General features: G+C 41.6%; 1 protein-coding gene across 5 annotated transcripts in view; it reads left to right on the top strand.

The window, feature by feature from the left end:
• Nucleotides 1–24,882, top strand: part of LOC116844591 (papilin) — a 138,910-nt gene extending 114,028 nt beyond the window's left edge. For 2 of the 5 annotated variants that reach the window (XM_032816340.1, XM_032816339.1), the window contains exons 5-39: nt 3,230–3,312; nt 3,869–4,019; nt 4,712–4,835; nt 5,036–5,116; nt 5,247–5,419; nt 5,497–5,632; nt 6,123–6,466; nt 6,754–6,933; nt 7,050–7,223; nt 7,340–7,522; nt 7,809–7,950; nt 8,842–8,969; nt 9,212–9,647; nt 9,922–10,458; nt 10,747–11,433; nt 11,527–11,860; nt 12,072–12,196; nt 12,257–12,475; nt 12,895–13,293; nt 14,401–14,757; nt 14,938–15,114; nt 15,440–15,619; nt 17,198–17,368; nt 17,902–18,120; nt 18,194–18,364; nt 18,578–18,988; nt 19,307–19,519; nt 19,649–19,816; nt 20,607–20,846; nt 21,173–21,492; nt 21,658–21,808; nt 22,474–22,986; nt 23,484–23,639; nt 23,759–23,872; nt 23,974–24,882. In XM_032816340.1, coding sequence (XP_032672231.1) covers nt 3,230–3,312; nt 3,869–4,019; nt 4,712–4,835; nt 5,036–5,116; nt 5,247–5,419; nt 5,497–5,632; nt 6,123–6,466; nt 6,754–6,933; nt 7,050–7,223; nt 7,340–7,522; nt 7,809–7,950; nt 8,842–8,969; nt 9,212–9,647; nt 9,922–10,458; nt 10,747–11,433; nt 11,527–11,860; nt 12,072–12,196; nt 12,257–12,475; nt 12,895–13,293; nt 14,401–14,757; nt 14,938–15,114; nt 15,440–15,619; nt 17,198–17,368; nt 17,902–18,120; nt 18,194–18,364; nt 18,578–18,988; nt 19,307–19,519; nt 19,649–19,816; nt 20,607–20,846; nt 21,173–21,492; nt 21,658–21,808; nt 22,474–22,986; nt 23,484–23,639; nt 23,759–23,872; nt 23,974–24,176 — 8,400 coding nt within the window. In that variant the 3' untranslated portion in view covers nt 24,177–24,882. The remainder of the gene's footprint in view (nt 1–3,229; nt 3,313–3,868; nt 4,020–4,711; nt 4,836–5,035; nt 5,117–5,246; nt 5,420–5,496; nt 5,633–6,122; nt 6,467–6,753; nt 6,934–7,049; nt 7,224–7,339; nt 7,523–7,808; nt 7,951–8,841; nt 8,970–9,211; nt 9,648–9,921; nt 10,459–10,746; nt 11,434–11,526; nt 11,861–12,071; nt 12,197–12,256; nt 12,476–12,894; nt 13,294–14,400; nt 14,758–14,937; nt 15,115–15,439; nt 15,620–17,197; nt 17,369–17,901; nt 18,121–18,193; nt 18,365–18,577; nt 18,989–19,306; nt 19,520–19,648; nt 19,817–20,606; nt 20,847–21,172; nt 21,493–21,657; nt 21,809–22,473; nt 22,987–23,483; nt 23,640–23,758; nt 23,873–23,973) is intronic. The other 3 variants (XM_032816343.1, XM_032816342.1, XM_032816344.1) reach the window with 3 other exon arrangements.
• Nucleotides 24,883–24,893: the final 11 nt, after the last annotated feature.

Below are 24,893 nucleotides of genomic sequence, written 5' to 3'. Positions count from 1 at the left end.
CGTGAATTTTCTTTTAGACAAACTCAGAGACGCGAATAAATGTATAAATCTTTCCTATTTTATATATTTGACATATTTATTTGGTTCTTTTAGTATTTTTTTCTTTTTTCGATATATTTTTTACATTTTCCGCAAACGTTTATGATAATTCATTGTTGAAAATAAGGTAATATCTTATAGTAGATTTTCTTGTCAATCAGATTCTTTTCAGTCAGAAATGAAGGCTAATTATGTAGACTTTTCAGCCTAAATAATTTACAATACAACGCAGTGAGGCCTCCAGAGTTCGCTCAATTGATTCCCCTCCGCGGCAAATATGCGGGAAATGGGACGTTAATATCACTCGCCCGCCGGCGTTTCGATAATTTGTTTCTCGTGTACTTTTTCCTTGTCTATTTGCGGCTTCGCCCCGCTGTCTTCCCCGAAATAAATCACCCTCCTCTATGGGTTGATCGCCCGATCACAACGAAATAGTGATATACGGCGTGTCAGTTTCAGTCGGTAGCGGCAACACATCCAATCTAACAAGATGTCCGAAGTATTTCGCATGACGTACAACAACCGACTTTCCCAACTCTAAACTCGAATAATAAACATTAATTACCGTCACGATTACCGTGCTCTTGTCGGTCCGTCTTTTCCTCATTAGATTGTACAACCTAATGATATACAGGATATCTGATGACAATGTACTGAGGAAAACATACTTGAAAATTCACTTGTGGGATATAAAGTTTATTCATAGAAATGAATTATATATCCCGCAAATGAAAGTGTTTCAAAAGTGGAAAAACTCTCGGGTAGATTAAGTCGAACTGAACACGAAAGTCCTCCATCATTTCGCAAATAACCACGTAAATTTGTGAGTTGTTGATTAAAGACGACTCGCAAATGATTGCGCACAATAAATAGCCAATCTCTTGTAATTAATAATTGAGAAATTTTTGTAGTTATTTGTAAAATGGTAGCAAAATGGTAGCAAAACTTTTTTGTTAAATTTGACGTAATCTACATAACAAAGATCGTACATATCGTCACATCTTGCACTGCATAGCGTGCAATCTCAATCGTCAATCTCTTTTGATTAATAATTCGAAATTTTACATTAGATTTGTTTAAATTTGTTTGCCACAAAATAGCAAAGAAATTCTGTGTTCAGTTTGATCTAATCTATATGTACGCGAGCGTTTTGCTACAATCTATCGCGTCAGGCGATAAATATTTGATAAATAATGTATGTAAATATTTCTCGCACAATTTCCGCGCATATTGTGAAAATTACAGCTTACCGCGCTTTAGCTCGCTACAAATGACGCCAAGATTTTCCGCGAGCTCATGAATACCCGGCGGCCATTGTGCGCCGGGACGGACAATTAACCGTCCCATTATCTCTCCGCGTTAAAATGCGCGGCGAGGTAAACGTTTCGACGCGCGTATCGCGGCAATTTGTTTCTCGCGTACGGGTACAATCGCCGGTATGCTGCTTGCTCCTCCTTTCTCGACTAGAGTCTTCGATCTTCCCGCACGGATAACGGGGGTGACACCCCGTTGACGATGCGACGACTCCGCGGAGAGTTACAAAATGTGACGGTAGGTAATCCGAGGAGACGCACCGGCTCTCTCAAGTGCAATAGATTTAAATAATCCCGAAAACACAACTCCAGACACACCGCGCCGGCCCCTTGAGGTCGATCGCTCCTCGTTGCAACGCGCGCGCGTAGCTTAAAATAATCCCTTATAAATTTCACAGCTCGTACGATTGGCAACATTCGTCATCCGCGACGTCGTGTTCATGTCGTCCCACCGACCTGAAACTTTTTCCTGAACGTTGCCTCGCTTTCTCTTTCTCTCTCTCTCTCTCTCTCTCTCTCTCTCTCTCTCTCTCTCTCTCTGACTCACCCTGTCTCTGCCCGCCACCCTTTTTCTGGCGTTTCGTTCCGTCCGCAAGAAATCTCCCGCCATAAATCCTGCTCCGTATCCTCGTGCGTGGTACCGGTCCCGTCGGGGTATCTCTTCTTCCTTTTTACTCGGGTTCCACTCGATTTATCGACATTACCTGCCCCTCGGGGGTCTGCCCTACGCGGCGTCCATCTGCGGGCCATCTCATTTTTGCGGGCCGTTCACGAAATAGCGTAGCAGCACGCGCTCGTTGATTTCACGCGGGTGGTCACGAGGACGGGAGTACGCTTTTTCTCGATTTGCGACAGTTATAGTGCCGTCGTGAGACTTAAGCTATCGTAGAAGTAGCGATGGTTCAGGTACAACGTGAACTACATGTTACGCGCGAGCAATTCGATGAAATCTCTAATTGAAGTGTTCGATTATACTCACGTGCAACGGCTCTACATCCCCGCATCGATGTTGAGAGAGCGAGTCACCCGATGAGATCGGTGTCGAGGGATGAGCCAAGTTAACTTAATGAAGGGGACGTAGCCAGTCGAAAAATAGGACCGTCCGTATATACAGGTCCTAAGAGCTGGAGCCTTCTGTCCCTTCATTTCACGCCATGACGAGACTCTTTTTCCGCACCACGCCCGAGCGTCTGCATTTCTTCGTACGAAAACTCGCCTCATCCGTGCGCCGCGCCGTCGGGATTTATTTCGAGTTCGAGGTCGGCGAAACGAGGGCGCGAAAGCGCAGTCAAATGCGCTGGAAAAAAAGTCGCGGAAAAAATTCGTGCGTCTCGCTTACGCGGCGGTTCCGCCGAGCTCCCCATATTTTTTTTATTATGGCGAGTTCGCGAGCCAGTAATTATCGTAGCTACACCGCGCTGCTTTATTTCCGTCGACGGCGAACGCGCCGGGCATACGAACAGCCAACTTCGGCTGACGTTATATCTCGCGAGTATGCAACCGTGTGTTTTTTGACTCGTTACATATTTCAAATTGGTGTTACATAGTTCAATTGATTCCGCCAACCAGATATTTTAAATCGCCAGCCGAAATTCAGCGCGCTGAGAATCTCTCGACGTTCGTTGTTCGACATGAAATATCGCGGAATTTTACGAGTAAATCGCTGCACGCTTCCTTAAATCGTTGCGCGTGTTAACACGAGAGAGAAGGATATTGCACGACTTCTTTGTGCAGATCGACTCGCGCGCTTGTCGCGGAAATTACGTCGAGACAGTCGCGAGCACGCGTTCGTTGTCGCAAAGCTTAAGCTCGGTGGTCGAGCTGCCGGATGCATTTACCAGCGCGAAATTCGAAAATGCCAATCGTGCTTCTTCCAGGACTGTCCCGATGAGCCGAAGGATTTCCGAGCGGAGCAATGTGCCAAGTTCAATAAGATACCCTTCGAGGATGTATATTACGAGTAAGTATCGCAGCCCGACGTTTTAATTATTAACTGGATTCAGTCAAATTCGTGAAACGACGACTGCCTCACCTCATCTCATCTCACCTCGCGTCGCCATGGTGATTTATGATCGGCGCTCCGCGTGGGACGATGATGAAATCCTTTTGTGGTCCTTGGCAGCACCTAATGATCGTCCCTTCGCCCTGTAATCCGCGGTCGCTTGAATCGTCTTTTAATAGATGACACTATATTTATGGTGCTCTTTCTCCCGGCGATGACCCAAGCGAGTCGGGCGAGACTCGAAAGTTTCCACCGCGAAGGAACGAGCCATAAGCGATACTGACGTTCGCACAAATACTGTAATTTATCGGCTCTGACGGCCGATTATCTTTCACTCGTCGCGACTGTGCACGTACTTCCTCGTCAGAGTCGCGTTGAGTCACTCATCGAGCGCGAAGCACAGGAAGATCCCGGGATAATGGCGGTTGAACAATCGTCGAACCGTGCGATCATTGTTAAATCGCGCGATTCGTCGATTGCCTTCGCAATTATTACTGTTATTTATCTGCCGCAGTTGGATTCCGTACACTGGGAGTCCGAATAAGTGTGAGCTGAATTGCATGCCGCGCGGCGAGAGGTTTTTCTACAGGCACAAGAACACCGTAGTAGACGGCACGCCTTGCAAGGCCGACGCGAATGACGTCTGCGTCAAGGGCAAGTGCATGGTGAGTTGTCAATCGGTAAAGTGTCAATTAGTACGAATTAGTGTGTACGTGTCGCGCACGAACGATCATTGCTTCGATGGAGTTGTGCTCTCGAACGCTTTTATCAAAACGGAGATCTTGATTGACAAACGAAATGAGAGAAGGAAATACACGCAAGAAATGTTGTAGTAAAAATTACAACAAAATTTTTCTAATTATGGACATTAATGTTCCCTGGAGAATAAGATTTACTTTCTAGGATGAAATACAATTTTTTCAACGACTAATACTGTGCGCTCACTTAACTATTTTGTGGCCGGAGGATATTAGTCTCCTCCTCCCTTGGGTCAGTTGACACTTACAAAAAATGTATATATAAAAATATACGCTATAAATACTGGCTGAGATGGCAGGTTGAATTAATTAGACAAATATATACAATTAATTTATAGAATTATACACATAGATATGCACACACGAATAGAGTGACGAAAGGTGACCTAGTCAATTCTAATGGGACTCCTCAATGTGAGATATTTTTTTCATGTATATATAGTAGTTTATACTACTACAATTTCAGTACTGTCTATCTTTATAAAAAACATTGTAGAAAGAAATATAATTTTAGCGCAATTTTTACTGCAATATTTTTTCCGTATAGAATGTATGACGTGTTACGATAAAATTTCACGGTGATCCTTTTTTTCGACCAGCACGTCGGGTGCGATATGATGCTGGGTAGCGATGCCAAAGAAGACGCGTGCAGAGAATGCGGCGGCGACGGCTCCGATTGCAATACGGTTAACGGCTTATTCGACACAGACGATCTCCATGTGGGTAAGTGATTTTCCTCGATTAATAGCCTTTACGAACAAATCCAGTCCGTAACCTGGCGAGATTACATCCGCAGTCGACGTCTGAGGCTTTTGTCGGGAGATAAATTAATTTCTCGCTACTGTGCGAAATTACTTGCAGCTAACTGTGCCACTCTATGACACTAATAACGCAATAACAGAACAATATTGCGCCTCTTTCAGGTTACGTCGATATTCTGCTAATACCCGAGGGCGCGACAAACATCGCCATAAGGGAAGTGCAACCATCTAACAATTATCTCGGTAAGCGTGAGCTCTTGATTGAATAAAGCGTTTAGATGAATATCCCGGGGAAATTGTTCGACTCGTTGCTCCTCGTAGCCACACAGTGCACAAACACACTCTGAAACACTCGTGAAACTCGTTTGATTAGCCATACGCAACACCACGGGCCACTATTACCTGAACGGCAACTGGATGATAGACTTTCCGCGCAGCCTGCGCTTCTCCGGCACGACCTTCCATTACACCCGAGATCCGCAAGGATTCGCGGCGCCCGATATCGTCACGGCCTTGGGACCGACGAACGAGTCGATTTACGTCGTGGTCGGTACATTGATCGATTCTTCTCCGTCGATGGAGCGAGTCCGAGACATATTAACGTGGAGCTTTTGCTTTCGCAGCTGCTGTACCAAGATCGCAACGTAGGCGTGCATTACGAATACAGCATACCGAACAAGTTCTCGTCACGCGCGGACCCGGACAGCTACACCTGGATAACCGACGAATTCTCCAGTTGCAGCGCCAGTTGCGGCGGAGGTATTACGGGATTATCACTTTAACGCGATTAGACCACCGATGCTCGAGTCCGTCGTGCTTCCTCGCGACAACGTTTTACCTGTTGCGTGCGAATGTTCGTACGAGAGTGGCTGATTCGATCGAAGAAGTTAATTTCTAGTCCAAAATTGAATTAAATTTGATGCAACATTTGATTCCAATTTGTGTCAGTAAAATTCAAAAAGACTACTTTAATAACTCTTGTTGATAAATCATTTTTGCCCTACAAAGTTGAGTAGAGAATTCAAATAATAACAATAGTAAATAGCATATTCATAATTCCTTAAAAAGGTAAAATAGCTTTGTCCGTATAATGAGCAAATATTGGACTTATAATTATTATTGATCAATTTCAATCACAAATTAAAAAAGAAAGAATTCATTTTCCCCATCCGTCTTTTGCCAAGTAATAATTACGCACGAATATTACTCACGACAAAGGATCCATTCTACGCTTCATTTATCTCTAAAGGCTACCAATCGAGACGGGTGGCCTGCGTGCGGAGACGCGACAGTCAACCAGTAGATGAGGGCCTGTGTGATCGGCAGCTGGAACCAGCTGACACGCAAAGCTGTAACGAGGAACCCTGTCCACCGATGTGGGTGGAGGGTCCATGGTCCCTTTGCACCAAGCAGTGCGGCGAGGAGGGCGAGCAGAGTAGAGAGATCAAGTGCGAGCAGGTCATCTCGGGCGGGATAGCTTCCGTGGTGGACGATTCTCAATGCCTGGAGAAAGTGGGCCCGAAAGGGCCCACCAAGCAGGAATGCAACAGAGACGTGGACTGCCCGCAGTGGCACGAGGGACCCTGGAAGCCCGTGAGTTACTTTGTCACCGTTCATAGCGGCATTAATCTCATTTTATTGTGTCCATTTCACCGTTAAATTGCCTTTCATGATCATTGCTTTTCTCGTTTGCGCTCTATCAGTCGACTTACGTCTCGCGCACAATTTCGAAAGCGATGCGAGACGTCGAAGTCATCGAGTTATCTCCCGCCAGGGTGTAATTCGCATGTTCTTAAGTACAAATCACTGTTTCACCGTTAATGCACTGTTATTTCGAGAAGCGAAACACGCACGTCGTGAGGAATCAATATTTCTCCTAGTGCGATCATATATGCGGACCTGGTAAGCAAACCAGGACAGTCACGTGCTACAGAAAGGTGGACGGTAAGATCCAAGTGCTGGAAGATGAGGCGTGCGAAACGGAAGCGCCGGAACGTGAGAAGACTTGCGAACTAAGGCCCTGCGCTGGTCTCGACTGGGTCACCTCGGAATGGAGCGGAGTGAGTCCTTAACTTCCTATTGAATGAGAGAAGAAAAAATAAATTATCATATTTCTGTTTCTCCATTGGACACTTCCAAAACGAACCGACGTAATTTGAAAATCCCTCCCTGATAGTGTGAGGAGAAGTGCGACCTTACCAAAGAGACCAGAACCACTCAGTGCGCTACTCAAGATGGTACAGTTTATCCGGACGATCTGTGCGATGCGACCAAAAAGCCCGAACTGGAAAAGGAGTGCGAGAAAAGCGAGGACTGCGACTTCCAGTGGTTCAGCTCGCAATGGAGCAAAGTAAGCGGATAAATATTCCCGTCCGCTTCTTCCCTGTCTCGAAACATATCTCTTTACTCGCGTCATCGATGATATTCACCCTACTTATTTCTCTTATCATCACGATAATTCTACAGTGTTCGGCGAAATGCGGATCCGGTGTTCAGACCCGCAAAGTGTTCTGCGGCACCTTCAGCGACGATACCGTGAAGAAAGTCGCGGACGAGAATTGCGATCCTGAAGAGAAATTTGAAGATACCAAAAATTGCACCGCCAAAGAACCGTGCAAGGGCGAGTGGTTTGCAGGACCTTGGAGCAAGGTTTGTCTTTACTCTCAAAAGCCGTATTTGGGAAATGTAACTGTAAATGTAAATTTCTTCTTTCTTTGCTACGATAAATATGATAGATTGAGTAGTTATTTATATAGTTTATATGTTGCATAAATTCATAATTTTTTTATAGTTCTTATACTAAATTACTGTTGCTTTCACCAACTTTCGCGCTTTCTGTAAAATCCGAATTTAGTTAAATAGTATACAACTCGTTTATAATCATCAGCCGTATTAATGTGCTGCAATCAAAACCATCGTCAATCACATGTTGCAGTGTTCGAAGCCATGTGACGGCGGCGATATGATGCGTAAGGTGATTTGCATGAAGGATAATAAGACAGTGTCTATAAGCCAATGTGATGCTAGCAGCATCATGTTCTCCACTGAAAAGTGTAACGATCAGCCTTGCGAAAAAGGTAAGAATTTTTCGAATTTAAATTGTCATGAACGACTCATTGTTCACTGTCGATTCTGAAAATAACGTTGTCTTGAAATAAAAATGTGCTCGTTTGATACTAACTTTGAGGAAGCTATTCCCTGATATTAATATTTTTTTATTTTTAAGCTAAAATAAAAGCTCTCAAATACATACAAAGAATACATATAGGTAATTGAAAATAAAAGATATCTGTATGTTGATTTTATTTATTTTATTTGGTTTCTTTTATTTTATAAATAAGCCACATTATTCTTCTCGACGAGGTAAAAGCCGAAACATACGATATATTAGCTACGTTTACTTGTGTACTATGTAATACGTAATCCCTTGGTGGTTGCGAGCCTTCATTACCAGAGATAATAATACGGAAATTAACATTTGCTCCATCATAATACAGGGCACGTGATTTATATCGCGAAGGCAAGCCCTCTTTACTATAAACATATCGCAGCCGCGTGTATAAAATATTGGACATACTTAGAACAGCGGGCGCGAAAATAATGAGGTTCGTGGCATTAAACGCAAATGTCTTAGTACCTGCCATTCTAAAGGGCGGCCACCCACTGTGAATATAACAGCACCTTCCCCGCTATAGCGAGGAAATTATGTTTCTGTCGCACTATCCGAGCCAGTCACCAAGAAATAAAACGCACGCGTGAGATCTCTCGATATCGAAAGAGTACTCTCACATGGCGAATCTCTGAAAGCGTGAGTCAGCGGTGGCGGATTTAGGGCTCCCGAGGTCCCGAGTGAAACGCTATTCAAAAGATTTACGTGTGCTCGTAACGACCCTGCATCATTCCCGAAATCACACGTTCCAACGTGCCTGTGCGATTTACGTAAACTCGTCGTTTCGCTGTATCTTTAGGTGTGACACCGAGTGATGAAGGGGAAGATGGCGAAATAACGGACTTAAAGGAAGAGGAGGAGGAGTGCGAGGACGAGGAGGAGGAGGAGGAAGTAGAAGGTGTCCCCGAAATCAGCTTACCCACGGGGGTGAGTGAAACTGAACCGTGTCGCGCGTAATCGAGTATCAGACGCGACTGAGTTACTTCGTAACTTCGTTCCTTACCGCTCCACTGTTTCAAAGAGCTTTGTCGGACTCGATCGAATCGACGGCGCGGAACACTCGGTCCGGTAATGTGATTCTCCCTCAATTTCACGTCTCGTCGTGGATCGAAGGGATTCGAAACGCGGTCGTGGAAGCATCGCAATTCCTTTTTTCTTCTTCGTTTCAGAAAGCAATGTTAGCCAGACTGGTCAAGCAAACGGAAGCAACACCCTTGAGCTCGCCGTTTACGGGAAGCGACATTTACGACACTATGTTCAGCGACTCCACGAGGGGTGACATATCGCCTTCCGAGCTGGGTAGCGGCGAGGGTAGCGGCGACGATGGCTTCGTGTTCGACACTACCTTTTTCATTGACAGCAGCAAGATCACCACCGTCGAGAAGAGCGACACTCCGATTAGTGGAGCCACGACGGACAGCAAAACCGGCACAACGGAGTTCGGCACGGAAGTGACCGAGTCGTCGGACATCACCGAGGAAACCGATGTCACGATCGAAGGATCCGGTACCACTATCGAGGAAGAAGAATTTAGCGCGACCGCGTCTACTGACGTGGAAGGCACCACGATAGAAGGAACTCAGGCCGCGACTACAAAAACCGGCAGTGCGTTCTTGTTGAATACACTTGTTAAAATTTTTAAGAGAAAGTTGCTAGTATAACAAACTTGCTCTACTGATGCCATACTAATGCTATTTTACACAATATGTTATATATTGACATATTATGTAAAATGCTTGATTTGCCTATTTAATACATTTTATATATATATATATATATATATATATATATATATATATATATATATATATATATATATATAAATGCAAGCATGTACTGTATACAAGTGCCAAAAACATAACGTGGATAAATTGTTTAGGCACTGAATCGGGAATGACGGAAATGTCGACGAATTCTTTCGCCACTAGCGAGAGCAGTGGAACAACCAGTAGCGTGGAGTTCGAGTCGACAGTTAGTGAGAGTTCGGAATTGCCAACGACTGAATCCAGCGATATGACGACCGATTCCAGCGACATGACGACCGGCTCCAGCGATGTGACGACCGGCTCCAGCGACGTGACGACCAGCTCCAGCGACATGACGACTAGCTCCAGCGATATAACGACTGATACGACCGAATCGACTGATGTCACTACCGGTTCTACGGAGACCACAGTCTCTTCCGTGACCGAATCGACGGAGTCTACCGAGACACACATTACGGATACCACCGGAACAGAAACGACCGACTCGACGGAGACGCAAACTACACCAACTACTGATCCTACGGACACTACGCATTCTACAGACACGACAGAATCCACAGAGTCTTCGGCGAGTACGTCTTCTTCGGAGACGGAGACCACAGAAGAAACAGAGACGACCGGAAGCGAAACAGATTCCAGCACTATGTCCGGTAAGTAATAAAATACAAAATTGATTTCTGTAATGTTACATAATTTAACAATTATCATTTATAACTGTTATTTAAAGGATAAAGTTTGTACTTCATCATTATTATTATAATATTTGGTGTAAATCTAAACATGACATTTAATTTCTTAAATATACTTTACGTTTTTTTATTTATCGTTACTTAGTTTGCAAATTATATTATATATAAGCTTATATTCCGTCGTCAGCCTAAAATTAAAGAGCGTCAGTCATAACAATACAAAATACAATATATTCCGATATTCCGTAGAGACAACGACTGAAATGACTCAAATGACTACAATAAGCTCTGAAATGACGGAAGACGAAATAAATAGCAGTGATATAACGGAACCACGCACCACCGAAAAAACAGATCTCACCACGATGGTTAGCAGCAGCACGGAAGAGACTACCGGAACGAGTTCATCGGGCGCATCTGAATCTACCAGTAGCGATGAGATAACCGAGTCGGGACAAACTACGGAATCGGGAGAGACAACTGAATCGGGAGAGACAACTGAATCGGAAATGAGCACAGAATCATCAGGTGCGACAACGGAATCTGGTATGAGCACGGAATCAGCTGAGACGACAGAGTCCGGGTTAACGACTGAGTCCGGCGGAACTACGACGCCAAGCGAAACTAGCGAATCGGGTGGGACGACGGAATCGGGCGAGACGACGGAATCGGGTGAGACAACGGAATCCGGAGCGACTACGGAGTCTGGAGCCACAACGGAGTCGGGCCAGACTACAGAATCAGAACTGACTACCGAGTCAGGCGAAACTACAATGACAGCCTTCACGGAAACCACCGAGTCAGGCGCGACGACGGAATCGGGCGAAACGACCGAATCGTCCATCACATCTTCCGGGGAAACGACGGTGTCTGGTGAGACGGAAGTCACATCCTCCACGATCAGCGAAGACACTGATTTCACCGAGAAGACTCACGGTAAGTTTACTGAAGATAATGAAATGTATGTTTCTCTCTTGTCTTTTCTCTCTCTCTCTCTCTCTTGATACGCTAATACCGATGTAATTACAGTCACGGAGTTCTGGACAACCGCATTCCCGGAGATGACGCTCAAGCGGCAATGCAAACCGAGAAAGAGTTGCAAGAAAACGCCGTTCGGATGTTGCTATGATGGCATCACCACGGCTCAAGGACCCTTCGGTCAAGGTTGCCCGACGCCGCAGACATGTAATGAGATGCGATACGGCTGCTGCCCTGATGGCGTATCGCCAGCCACTGGCTCGAAGAACAAAGGCTGCCCAGATTCTCGTTGTAACGAATCGCTCTTCGGTTGCTGTCCAGATGGTGTCACCACGGCGGAAGGCAACGATTACGAGGGCTGCAAGAAGCCGTGCGAACAGACAGAGTCAGCTTCATGTTTTTTATCATATAATTTAGCTCTTTTTAGCAGAATCTAGCTTTTACTTCTATACATATCATTTAGTTAACATGTCTTTTTCGCATTTTTTTCTCTGCTAAATTTAACTAAAATTCGGAATTAATTCAAAAGTAATATATTTCTCAGATTTAACGACAATATTTTGCGTCTTATAATTTAATTGTTTTTGAATTTCCAGATTCGGATGTTGTCCAGACAATGAAACGCCAGCTACTGGAGAAGACAATATGGGATGTTGTAATGTTACCGAGTTTGGTTGCTGTTCAGATGGCGTTAAAGCCGCTTCTGGTTTTGACGGCGAAGGTATGTATTTATTATTCTTTTAATGAAGAATGATTGAGTAACGACATCCGTTCTATTAAGGTTGCGAAGAAGAAATCTCTTCTGTGACATCTTTAACCGAAATGTACGAAACAACCACGCAACCTATGCCATATGAGGACTGTGCGAACACGACCTACGGTTGCTGTCCCGATGGTGTCACCGCTGCGAACGGTACAAACTTCGCGGGATGTGGCGTTATTAATCCTGACAACTGCACCGCATCCTATTTTGGATGCTGTTCTGATGGAGTCTCTGCAGGTAGAAACCGCAATTATCAGCTGAATCATAATAACCCGACAAAAAGATCCTGTAAAAAATTATTTATTGGGGCGTTACTCGTGAAAATCTCTGTTGCGCAGAGAAAACACTTGTAATACCACAAACTATCAACACCTCGAAACATTATTCATTTTGACACGATATCCTAGCAAACATGATATATTAATGTACTTTGACATCATTAATACGTCATCATGTTTATTGGAATATTATCAAATGAAAATGTTAAATCGAAGTATAAATCTTTTGAGTAACATCGCCATATCGATTCCCTTTATCAGCTAATCTCGCCGAATATGTCATTGATCATCTGCATTGATGATCAGAGGAGCGCGCTAAATCTTCTAAGCACATTGTGTATGTCTCGCTTTTATCGTCCGTGCGATTATCTCCCTTAGCTCTCGGACCAGACAATTACGGCTGTCGAATGCCGTGCGAGGATACCGCTTACGGATGCTGCGAGGATGGCGCTACGCCGGCTCACGGGTCGAACAATGAGGGCTGCTGCTTATCGAGCACGTACAAGTGCTGTCCGGATAACGTGATGCCGGCGCGTGGACCAAACTTCTACGGCTGTGCCTGCCAATACACGAGATTCGGCTGTTGTCCAGATAATTCAACGGCGGCGCGCGGACCGAACAACGAAGGCTGCGGCTGTCAATACACGCCTCACGGTTGCTGCCCGAACCAGTTCACCCCCGCTAGCGGACCCAACTTTGAGGGATGCCCGTGTTACACTTATCAGTTTGGATGCTGTCCCGATGGTGTCACCATTGCCAAGGGCGCCCGTGGTCAAGGTAATTGCGCATCGATCGTTTGTCGTTCATTACTAAAATTTAATGTTGTTATGAGTGATATAAACTTCAATTATTAGAATAACATTAATAATATTAATCTTTAGAATAACATATTTTTAGATCAATCATTAGAATAACACATTAACTTCAATTATTAGAATAACATATCTAGAATTTATATATTTATATATTGTGGTATTACTTGAACCGATTAAACCGAACATATCAAAATTGGAAAGTAAGTATTATCTAATGCTCTTAAAGAGTTATAAGTTACTTTTTGTCCGTAACTATTTAGTAAAGACGTCTTTTTAAATGTAACTTTAATAGTAATAGAATTACATTTCTTATATAATAATAACTAATATAGGAGAAACTTTTATACTTAGTTTACAAATATATGTAGAATACATGTACGTATCAGCGGTATCAAACTGTCAAGAAAAGAATCTTCAAAACTTAGTGAAAACACAATACTAACTCGGTATTTCTTGTAATAATTCACTACTTCTTGAAAAATAATCACGTAATGAGTAATTTTTCAAAATTGATAATAGTGACTAGTAGTAATCAATTTTTTCAATAACAAGTACCATTACATTATACTCATTACATATTTGATCCAAAGTACATTGCTATTTGTATGCGAAGCACTTATGAGGTAAATTTATATGAGTTTCCTCAACAAAAGCTTCTCTTATAAGTTTTCTATCTCCTAGTTAAGAAAAAATTTTTTTTTTCTCTTTATAAAATTCGAATTTTGTTGTTCCAAAAAATTAAGTACTCGATCAATCATAAAAGTTAGTAAAAAAGAATAAGAAAATGAAGTATAATAATTGTATAATAATTATATATAAAAACCGTATAATTAAAAAAAATTTAATATATAATTAAACCGAAAGTAGTGAATGAGAATTAGGTGTGATTATAATTACTACTATAGAATAACTATTTTGAAGCTACTTCGAAGCTTACTAATGAATCGATGAGCCTTACATTTCGAATAAATAAATCGCACGAACTATCAAACTATCGCTGTACTGCTTTGATAATCGCTATAAAAGTAAGTAATACTCTATGATGCAATGTATCGCATGATGTTCGCAGGTTGCGGATGCGAGAATACGGAATTCAATTGCTGTTCGGATGAAAGAACCCCGGCCAAGGGTCCGAACTTCGCCGGATGCACATGCGACGCGTCGCAGTTCGGATGCTGCGCAGACGGAATTGAAGAAGCTCAGGGAGAGAACTTTGAGGGTTGTCTCTCGGTGCCTTCCATGCCCGGTGCTGCATGTGGATTGCCGAAGGACAGGGGTTCCTGCCGCGACTTTACGGTCAAATGGTACTACGACACCGATTACGGCGGTTGTTCGAGATTTTGGTATGGAGGCTGTAAGGGTAACGAAAATCGTTTCAAAACGCAAGAGGAGTGCAAAGAAGTTTGTGTTCAGCCGAAAGGAAAAGGTAACTTCTTATGTTACTTATTTTAAAAAGAAACAAGTAAAAGAGAAAAATAGAGATTTTATGAATGAGTTTATTATAAATGGGATTGTGTACAATTTTTTGATTATATACATATTTATTTTACTTTATTATTTCATATTTCTTTTATTAAATCAGCTAATTTTTTTATTTTCTTTACAGCTGCTTGTTTCTTGCCGAAAATCGCCGGCCCTTGCCAAGGATATCATCCTACATGGTACTATGACGCCGACAGAAAACAATGCGGTCAATTCGTTTATGGAGGTTGTCTTGGTAATGCTAATAAGTTTAAAACTAGGGAAGAGTGTGAAGAACTTTGTGTCACACCTGATGGCGTCGGTAAGAAACTGCTCTTGATAACGCGGAATTAATATTTATATATATACTGGAACAATTTCAACTGGAAGTTGAGATTCGCAACATTTAAAAACTTGCAAGATTAATAATGAGAAGCAATGTATAAGAGTTGACATTCAAACACCTCGAAAACATAATTATTGATTATTCTTTTCATAACTGTTTATCTAAATTATTGATAATATTTAATAGCTAGTCGTTAAGAGAAAGAAAGTTAGTTAGTACTACTTAAAATAAAAATAGTACGACACTTAGCGAAAATTAAAAGTTCATTTTGTTTGGAATTAATCGTTTAAACTTCGTCTAGATCCATGCGAGCAGTCGAAAGAAACCGGTCCTTGCGCCGGCAATTTCACAAGGTGGTACTTCAACGCAGAGTCGCAGAATTGCGAGCAGTTCGTATATGGTGGCTGCAAAGCTAACGGCAACAACTTCCCTACGGAAGTTGCTTGTCATCAGCAGTGCTTGCAGCCGGGTCGAAGAAGAGGTACGTTTCCTTCTCAATACTTTTTTCGCTTTCTTTATGTGCGTTAAGAGATTTCCTGTATTTTATTTCCATGAATTATTTATTAATTTATCTGCACGATGAAAGAAGTAGCTACTCTACAGTAGTAATTACATTAACTATACCATATCTGGGAATTAATTAAATTTGATAATAGTAGTATTTATGAGTATATGGATTGCTGGCGGTGATATCTGTTAACTTCATTCTTTTAGTAATAACGACTAACTTTATCGAAGACAGTTCGAACATAATCGATAACATCTCTAACATGGTAACGTTATGTCGTAACGTAACGCATATTAACACTTTCACTCAGTTAGAGAATATTTCAATTAACCGTATTTTAGATAATATATCCGAAACAATCTCGTTACATAACTAAATATAAATTTGACCGAAGTTACAAGAATACAAATTTAACACAGAATTTTGTAAAATTATAAAAATTTGGCAGGACGAGAAAGTGATTGAGAATATGTGAGAAAATTATGATAATTCTTCGTTTTTGAGTAAAATAAACTCGTCTCAGTCGCCCCATACGTATATTTTGATAGGACAAATGATCGACACTGACGTGTTCCAAGTAATTTGAAACTTCCTCACTGCCGTTATTAGTTCTAAACACTTCGCTCATGTGGTTCGACTCCACCGCACAGTGATGAACGAACTTTTGCAGTCAAACTGCCCGATGTGTGCGCCATGAGGAAAGATCCCGGACCATGTCCGGGCTCGGCATTGCGCTGGTATTACGATGCCGAACGCGGCATGTGTAGACAATTTGTTTACGGCGGTTGTAAAGGCAATCCCAATAGATTCCGTACTTTCGCTGCCTGCCAGCAGCGTTGCCCTCCGCAAGGTACAACAATCGTAAGAAGAAAGCTTGATCGCTTCGATCGGATTAACATCACGCGCGCTCAGCAAAGCAAAAACAGAATTCGACGTCGCTTAACTCGATTTCGAGGAAGTATTTTCTTTTGTTTTACGCACACTTGTTGGTAATGGTGACGGAAGAAAGCACACTCACGATGCAACGTATGGGTAGTAACGTGAGACACGAAATCACGCAATCACTTTATTTCACAAGCACGCTTTTATTTGCAGAATTCACTAGCATAGTGGAATCAGGAATTCGTGTTAACATTCAATGCGAATTTTATCCGATTTCTTTTTATATTTTGTTTTATATATATGTTTTTTCATATTTGATAAAATTTAAAATAGCAAACCTTCTGCCAAATCTGATTTTAGTCGGTTAGAAAGTTAAGGCTACTATTAACGCATATTGATAAATCTGTTCAGGAATTTCATTTTATTTCCTAATTTGAACAGAAACCTCCTAATATATGGTGATGGTGACGGGATAAAAACTATCAAATGCAAGTTTTCCTAAGAGATACTAATCACTTTGATCATATCTATTTGCACAGCGAATATCGCCCGAATTGACAGCAAAAACAAGCTTTTGAATTTGTGACAATATTGAAGTGGTCGGGACTCCTTAGAATCGATTAACATCAGATATCTAACTCTGCATGTTATAATTAATGCAATTAACAGATACTTGCACGTTGCCACGAGCGGAGGGTACATGCACGGAGAAGCAATCTCGATGGTACTTTGATCAATCGGAGAATCGCTGCATGCCATTCTATTACACTGGTTGTGGTGGAAATAAAAATAACTTTGAATCTAGAGAAGCATGTGAGTCCGATTGCCCGCCTAAGATAGGTAAGACATGATTTATATTCTTTAGCGTATTCCCTATGTTTCTGCACTTCTTTGTTATCTTTAATATTATTTCTTCTTGCGCTTTCTATCGAGCACTCATGTAAACTCCTCTTCTTGATACCAAATCGCACTGTATGTGAAGAGTATTTAATTAGAAAGAATTGCACAATATAAACATATATATCACATTTGATATCACATAGTATGTAACACAGTTTATACATAATTATGTTTTGTAATAATAATTTACATCAGAATTTTTTATATTTGCAAGTCTGAAACTTGCTAAATCTCAATATTTCTCTGAAGTTTAGAAGGTTTATTCTTATATTTTTATATTTATTTAAATAATTAAAATCAATAACATTGACTAGCTTGGCATTGAGACATTGGTAACAAAGGACAGAAAGGTCGTAATTAATTGCCTTATATTTGCAATATGTATCTCACGTAAGCTAAATCGACCAACGAACTTTGTTCTTTGACAGAGTAACATTATCAGGAATGTAATCTCTAACTTTGCGCAAATACAGAGCAAGACATCTGTCTTCTGCCTGCTCTCCCGGGCGATTGTCACAATTACACTCAACGATGGTACTACGATTCCTACGAGCAACATTGCCGGCTGTTCTACTACGGTGGATGCGGCGGCAATGAGAACAACTTCGAGATCGAGCATGACTGCATCAACAGGTGCGTGCCGTCCATCACCACACCGGCTCCACCAGGAAGAGAAGTTGAGTTCCGAACAGGTAATGCTCCTGATAACTCTGGAAATTAAGCACGAGCAACTATACTACTCAGACACATTACTCTGTCTTACAGAATTCTGCTTCCTACCCGACGAACATGGTCCGTGCACCGAAGACCAAACTAAGTGGTTCTACGACAGCCGCGACGGCATATGCAGACAGTTCCTATACGGTGGCTGTCAGAGTAACGGTAACAACTTCAATAGTCAGGAAGAATGCGAATATCGCTGCGGGGAAGTTCAAGGTATGCCGTACAGAAAGCGTACAAAGTTTACAGGAAAGATTTGACATATTATATCATAATTAAAATTAAAATCTTATAATTATTTTGTAACGATTATATGAAGTTATCTTAATGATATATGCATAAAATATATAAAATAACATACGTGCTTATATGTAATAGTGACTAAAAAAACAAACATGTATTAATTAGAGAAAATATCAACAATTTCAGATCTCTGTACGCTACCTAAGGTGATCGGTCCTTGCGACGGCTATGTGAAGCAATTCTACTATGACCGACGTACCGATTCCTGCTATGAATTCGATTACAGTGGATGCCAAGGCAACAAGAATCGCTTCCAGGATAAAGTATCATGCGAGGTCAAGTGTAAGCGGCAACCTTCGCTACCGGTAAGCCCCCAAATTGTGACCACAGTAACTCCGCCGACCGAACAGCCAAAGAGCCCGATCTGTTTGGCGCTGGCTGATCCCGGCAGTTGCGACGGCACCATCACTGCATATTACTACGACGCGCAACAGCAAATGTGCCAAGCCTTCGTATACGGCGGCTGCGGCGGAAACGCTAACAAATTCCAGACGGAGGAGCAGTGCGAACGACTTTGCGGAAAGTTCCATGGGCAAGGTAAATCGTGATGTTCTTGGAAAAAAAATCAGATGTTTCCCTTAGTGAACAAACGTCATCACGTTATTTCACCCATAATAGAATTTTTAATAAATGTATATAAATTGACTGAATAATTAGATTGCCGTGCCCCTGAAAACTCTAATCTCTTTCTGAAAATATTTAAAAATATATAATAAGAAGAGAAATTTCACTTAGAGATTGATGGTTATGTGTTACGTTGGAATGTCATATATAATATATACATCACAAAATCTCCATCTTCTCTTAAAAATAATTAACAGGAACTACACCTAACACATCAAATGGTCATTTCAGACGTGTGTAATCTTCCTATGGACTCCGGTCCATGCAGAGGCGCTTTTCCCAAGTACTACTACGAGACGAGCACGCGCTCCTGTCGCGAATTCACTTACGGCGGCTGCGACGGTAACGCGAATCGATTCAGCTCGATCTCCGAGTGCGAGTCTATTTGCATACATCACGAGGAGCCAGTGGCACCTGGAAACGACACCAGTGGTTTAAATCTGTGTAAGTACCTTGTTCTACTTCAAGCATAACGATCCCTTCATATCATATTGATTGTCACGATCGCGGCATCGAGTCTACTGTGGAAGATCGATCGAGTTTGGTGTAACTAGTTTTGTGATGATAATACAGCGATCTGTAAAGAACCGGTCGACAGCGGATCTTGCACGTCCGGCAGCACCAAACGATTCTATTACGACGAAGAACTCCAAGTGTGTCGGGCGTTTATTTACACCGGCTGCGGTGGCAATCGCAACAGATTCAAGACCGTCGAGTCTTGCATGAGCACTTGCCATAGGAGTAAGTCCAGGATATGAGACCGATAATAAATTTCTCGGTTGTGTTCTCACAGATCTCGTCTTTCAGCTTTATACGGCAGTCGTTTCCTTTGTGTATATATATATATATATATATATATATATATATATATATATATATATATATATACTTACTTTTTATGTTTCTCATATTCCTCTGCTTCACTCTTCTGATTTTCCACAATTAATTCATCCCTTTATCATTTATATTGTACCTATATCTACGATTTAAGAATATGCTTATATGCTTTACCAAGTTAGTGAAACTTGTTATCTGAAATAATTTAACATGCGAATATATTTTATGATTAAAGATTATGTATATAATAATTAAATCCTTAGAAATCATATATAATTTTAATAATTGTATATGATTTTATATACACATAATTAGTTATATTTTGATAAAATAAAATTTGTCTGCACCTAAAAATAGGACATGGAAGTGATAAGGAAAACCATAAATTTGATTTCAACGGAAAACAATTCACTACAAATAATGCATAACAGCTTCTCAGCAGCTTCTATGTGGTTTATGTTCTATATAAATCGAAATATATGAAGCTTCCCATGATGTACAAAGATCACAAATGTCATATTGCTTGCAGTTCTTTTTCCAATATAATTGCTTTTACAATGTGATGCCGTTGTATAGGAACTTTGTACAACGATATTAATGTCAACAGCTTTTTTGTTTATCTAAAATTTATTTTTTTTATTTGAGAAGATAAATTTTCCAATTTCTTTCGTATAACACTTTAATTATATTGCAGCGAGTAACGAGATAGACGTGGACACGAAGGACACGAAAGATCGATGCGCAGAAGCTAAGGAGATGTGCAATACGGCTCATTGTCCGTACGGCAAGGAACAGTATGTTGACGAGCAGGATTGCGAACGCTGTCGCTGCGTGGATCCCTGCAGGACGAAGACTTGTCCCGACGGTACTCGATGTACCATTACACTAGTCGCAACGCAAGACGGTACAGAGTACAGAGGCGTTTGTCAATCGAGTGAGTCTTATTAACGACGTAAAATATATATATTACAATTTAGTTATTTTGAAATTTTTATTTTACTTTTGTGCTCTTTCATCGGATCATTTCTTCGTAAATTTTTGATACGAGATGAAAGTGAAATAAATACTAGTAATATTTACATATTTTAAAAAGTTGTTTGTGTGAAAAATTATTTTATATGAAAAACCACACTTGAACATATTATGTACGTGAATCGTTTTAAACTCTAAAGACAGTTGTATTAATGTGATAATTATTTTTATTCTTGTATAACGTTCATCTATTGAAAAATAAATCGACAAATAAAATCGTTTTTGTAGTCGTCAAACCCGGTCGTTGCCCAAGAGTATCAAACAGCACAAGATGCGAGCAGGAGTGCGCCACAGATGCGGATTGTGTCGGAGATTTGAAATGCTGCGACAGCGGTTGCGGTACATCCTGCCTGGAGCCAGCGTCAGAAGAACCTTTGATCACGACGTTACGACCCGTCACTCCACCGCAATACGGTGGATCACCTGCGATGATCCAACAACCCGAGGAACCTCGTGTTAGCGCACAAGAAGGCGGCTACGTCACATTGAAATGCGTCGCGTTAGGAATACCCAGGCCGACCATCACGTGGAGGAAGGATACTACGCTGGTAAGCCGTTTTGTATTTCAGTCCATGTAAAAAGACTTCTTGATTTTTCTGTAATTCTTTTTTTATTTTTCTACTCACTTTATGATTTCTCAATATATGAAAATTTTTTTGTGTGGAGAAAAACAGAAAAAAAAATTAAAATACCATACAAATATGAACCTTCAGATTGGACCTTCCGAGGCGAGACGGCGCATACTACACGATGGATCCCTTCAGATCACTAATTTATATACTTACGACAGAGGAACTTATGTATGCACGGCTGACAATGGTCTAGGACCGCCAGTAAGAGCGGAATATCAACTGAACGTCACAGGTATGTGAAGAATCCATTTGCTTCGTAACATGGCATGATTATCTCATTGTAACTTTGGATAGAATGTAACGTTAACAGATAGCTTGGGATGTTTGTTAAACGGTGTGGTATTTATACTAATTTTACCGAATATAAATCAGTGAACATGAATTCCCGTTCACTGATTGACATTTAATGCATTTAAATATTGTAGATCTCGCTCTCATTTAATATTGACCCATTCTTTAGGCACTAAAACCGTATATACTATTGTGGACTTGTCTCAGTGAAATATATTGCTCGACGAATGAAACAGAGGCGATGAATAAAGCTTGAAAATAATAACAGAAAATGGAGTTTCTTAACATGTTGACTGACACTCATGTATAGATAAAAGCTATGTTTCATATATATACTTAATTTACGCTAGGCAGTCAACGTGTTAAAACAAGTTGCTTTACTTTTCTGTTAGTATAAATAACATACACGGTAATACTTGTATTTAATGTCGCTCTTTAATGTCCATCAACTTAAACTTAAATATAACAGTCTTTGAAATAACGTGCATTCTATACTTCGCCTCCGTTTAGCGTCAGCAACAATTTCACCCGGTGATAGTACAATTAACATGTCTACTTCGTCTACATTTCTAAGCACGTCGCGCACGCTCTTCTTGCATCCTTTAGAACCGCGCCAACTCTCCGTCTCCATCATTGGTGAACCTGACACTCGCATAACAGTGGTGATGAACTCGCCGATAACTCTGCATTGTTACGCTGTGGGTTGGCCGAGACCGCACGTCACTTGGTGGCGCGGCGACGATATGTTGCCTCTGTTTTCGGATATTTACGAGCAGGACAGTGACTACAGCCTGCTGATACGATCGGTTACTCTGACTAGCCTTGGTATTTACACTTGCCAAGCGTACAACGCCATGGGCAAAGCAGCTTCCTGGTCGATGATCTTGCAAGCAATCGGACCTGTCTACAACGTTAAACCTGAGCAGCAAGAATACACCAAGTATCTTGTTCAACCTCCGAGGAAACCCACCACCACTGAGAAGCCGCAGTACCCTTATAGACCCACCAGAACACCATCTCCCGAGTATCAGACCTTCGCTCCTATTTATCCTTCCAGATCAACTCACTTGGCTCCTTTCTTCCCGACTACTACTGTCGAAACTGCCAAGGTGTTCAAAGGTGAGACCGCGCGATAACTGACATGTTTCCGGTTGTGCCGATCGTTGTGAATTCGAGCAAGTATGTTGCGTGGAATTGAAAACATTTCGCAGAACTCTTTTGAGATATCTATACAAATTTTTATTCGAATCTTATGAGTCTTTATTAGATGCACGTTTCGTGTTCCTCAATACTACGATCGATCGCAAGGACGGCGCAACCGAGAACTTTTTGGTTCTCATTTCATCCTGCATGCGTGCTTAATAATCAAACATTGCATTATGTTATCGCTTCGGGCTGTGTCATCCGCTTATTTGCTGTTTTAAGTGCGTGATAAGAACTTAACACAATCAATGATATTTCTCTTTGATAAAGATGAGCGAAATTCGTGTAAGTACCCCAGAACTTTTGCATTCTCTTATTTTATGCATTTTTTAAATTCCTTGAGTTATTTTTTTTTGTAATTTACCGAATGAAATTATCATACGTGAATGTTAATAAATTTGTACTATACATAGTGCCGGTCAAAGTCAACGTAACAGTGGAACAGTCACAATTCCCCGAGGGCAGCGAAATAAGCATCGGTTGCGGCGTGGACGGCTATCCTATTCCACGTGTGCTCTGGTACAAGAACGATGAACTCATTCGAACGGATAATCGCATAAAGATTTCTGGTAAGATCACAAATAAAACACTATACTCGCAACCGAACAAAACAAAATACACACGATATGATCTGTTGCATCGATTCGCATTAGGTATGATGACAAATCATGAATCGTTACTGTTTCAGAACTTAATCGGCTCATCATTAACCACGCGAATCGCGAGGACTCCGGCCGATATCGATGTGAAGCAACCAACGAGTATACTTCGGATTCCGACAGCGTCGACATACGCGTAGCTGGTGAGCTACTCTCCGGCTTACGTCGAAGATACACCTCCTACGTGATTCTCTACGCACGAACGTTTGTGTATGTTTAATCTATCCCTCCCTCTTTGTTTTAGGTATCTTCATTCATCCCCATTGTCAGGATAACTCATTCTTCGCCAAGTGCGAGCTCATTGTGGCGGCCAAGTATTGTATGCACGAATATTATGCGAGGTTCTGCTGCCGATCATGCACGGAGGCCGGCCAATTACCGGTGAAAGGACCCCACATTGACAACACAAAGAGAAGAAGAAGATCCATCCTACGTATGCTCGTCTAAGATACCAAATCGACTCTTCGGTATTTCCGGCGCGCGTGATGGCACATGTCGATTCTGATCGTAGCATTCGTGGGACTCGCGACAGAACACATACGAAGACAGAGAGATATCATGCGCGCATCCACCCTGTCTCGGACGTGCCGAATAATCGACTCGTTAACTCACTGCCAAAGCCTTAGAGCGTTTATACATAGATATAATATATAAACACACACAACATATACGTACATACATAAACACACACAGACACACACACATACACAGACATTCACGCACGTTTATACACACATCTCTAACGCGAACCGACATCGCGCTTCGGTCAGCGTGGTCTCGCTTTGACATCCTTATCCATGTATATACGATCTGACGCTGAGAATCCTAGTCCGACGGAGCCATATTAGGCGGGTTAATTACTTGTTCTTAAGAGGGAAATGTCGTGACCGCGCGCATCCGTCAGACGACATCAGGCGCCACCGAGGTCATAATGTTAGAATATCGACCTATAAAGCGCATGGGTCAGCGGATCGTGTTGTCGAGCTTACGGGAAATATCGTTTCTGCTCCTCAGACAGATGTCTCTTTTTGAAATGTGTCTCATGTGTCATCACAGTAATCGTAGTTTTATATATAATGAATCATAAGAGTTAATTACAGTATATATATATATATATATATATATATATATATATATATATATATATATATATATATATATATA

Source organism: Odontomachus brunneus, unplaced genomic scaffold (assembly GCF_010583005.1).
Source record: "Odontomachus brunneus isolate Ranch 3 - 2012 unplaced genomic scaffold, Obru_v1 Obru_scaffold_043, whole genome shotgun sequence".
NCBI classification, from domain to species: Eukaryota; Metazoa; Arthropoda; class Insecta; order Hymenoptera; family Formicidae; genus Odontomachus; species Odontomachus brunneus.
The sequence above is the reverse complement of the archived record's forward strand: the minus strand, read 5'-3'. Positions and strand labels throughout refer to the sequence as shown.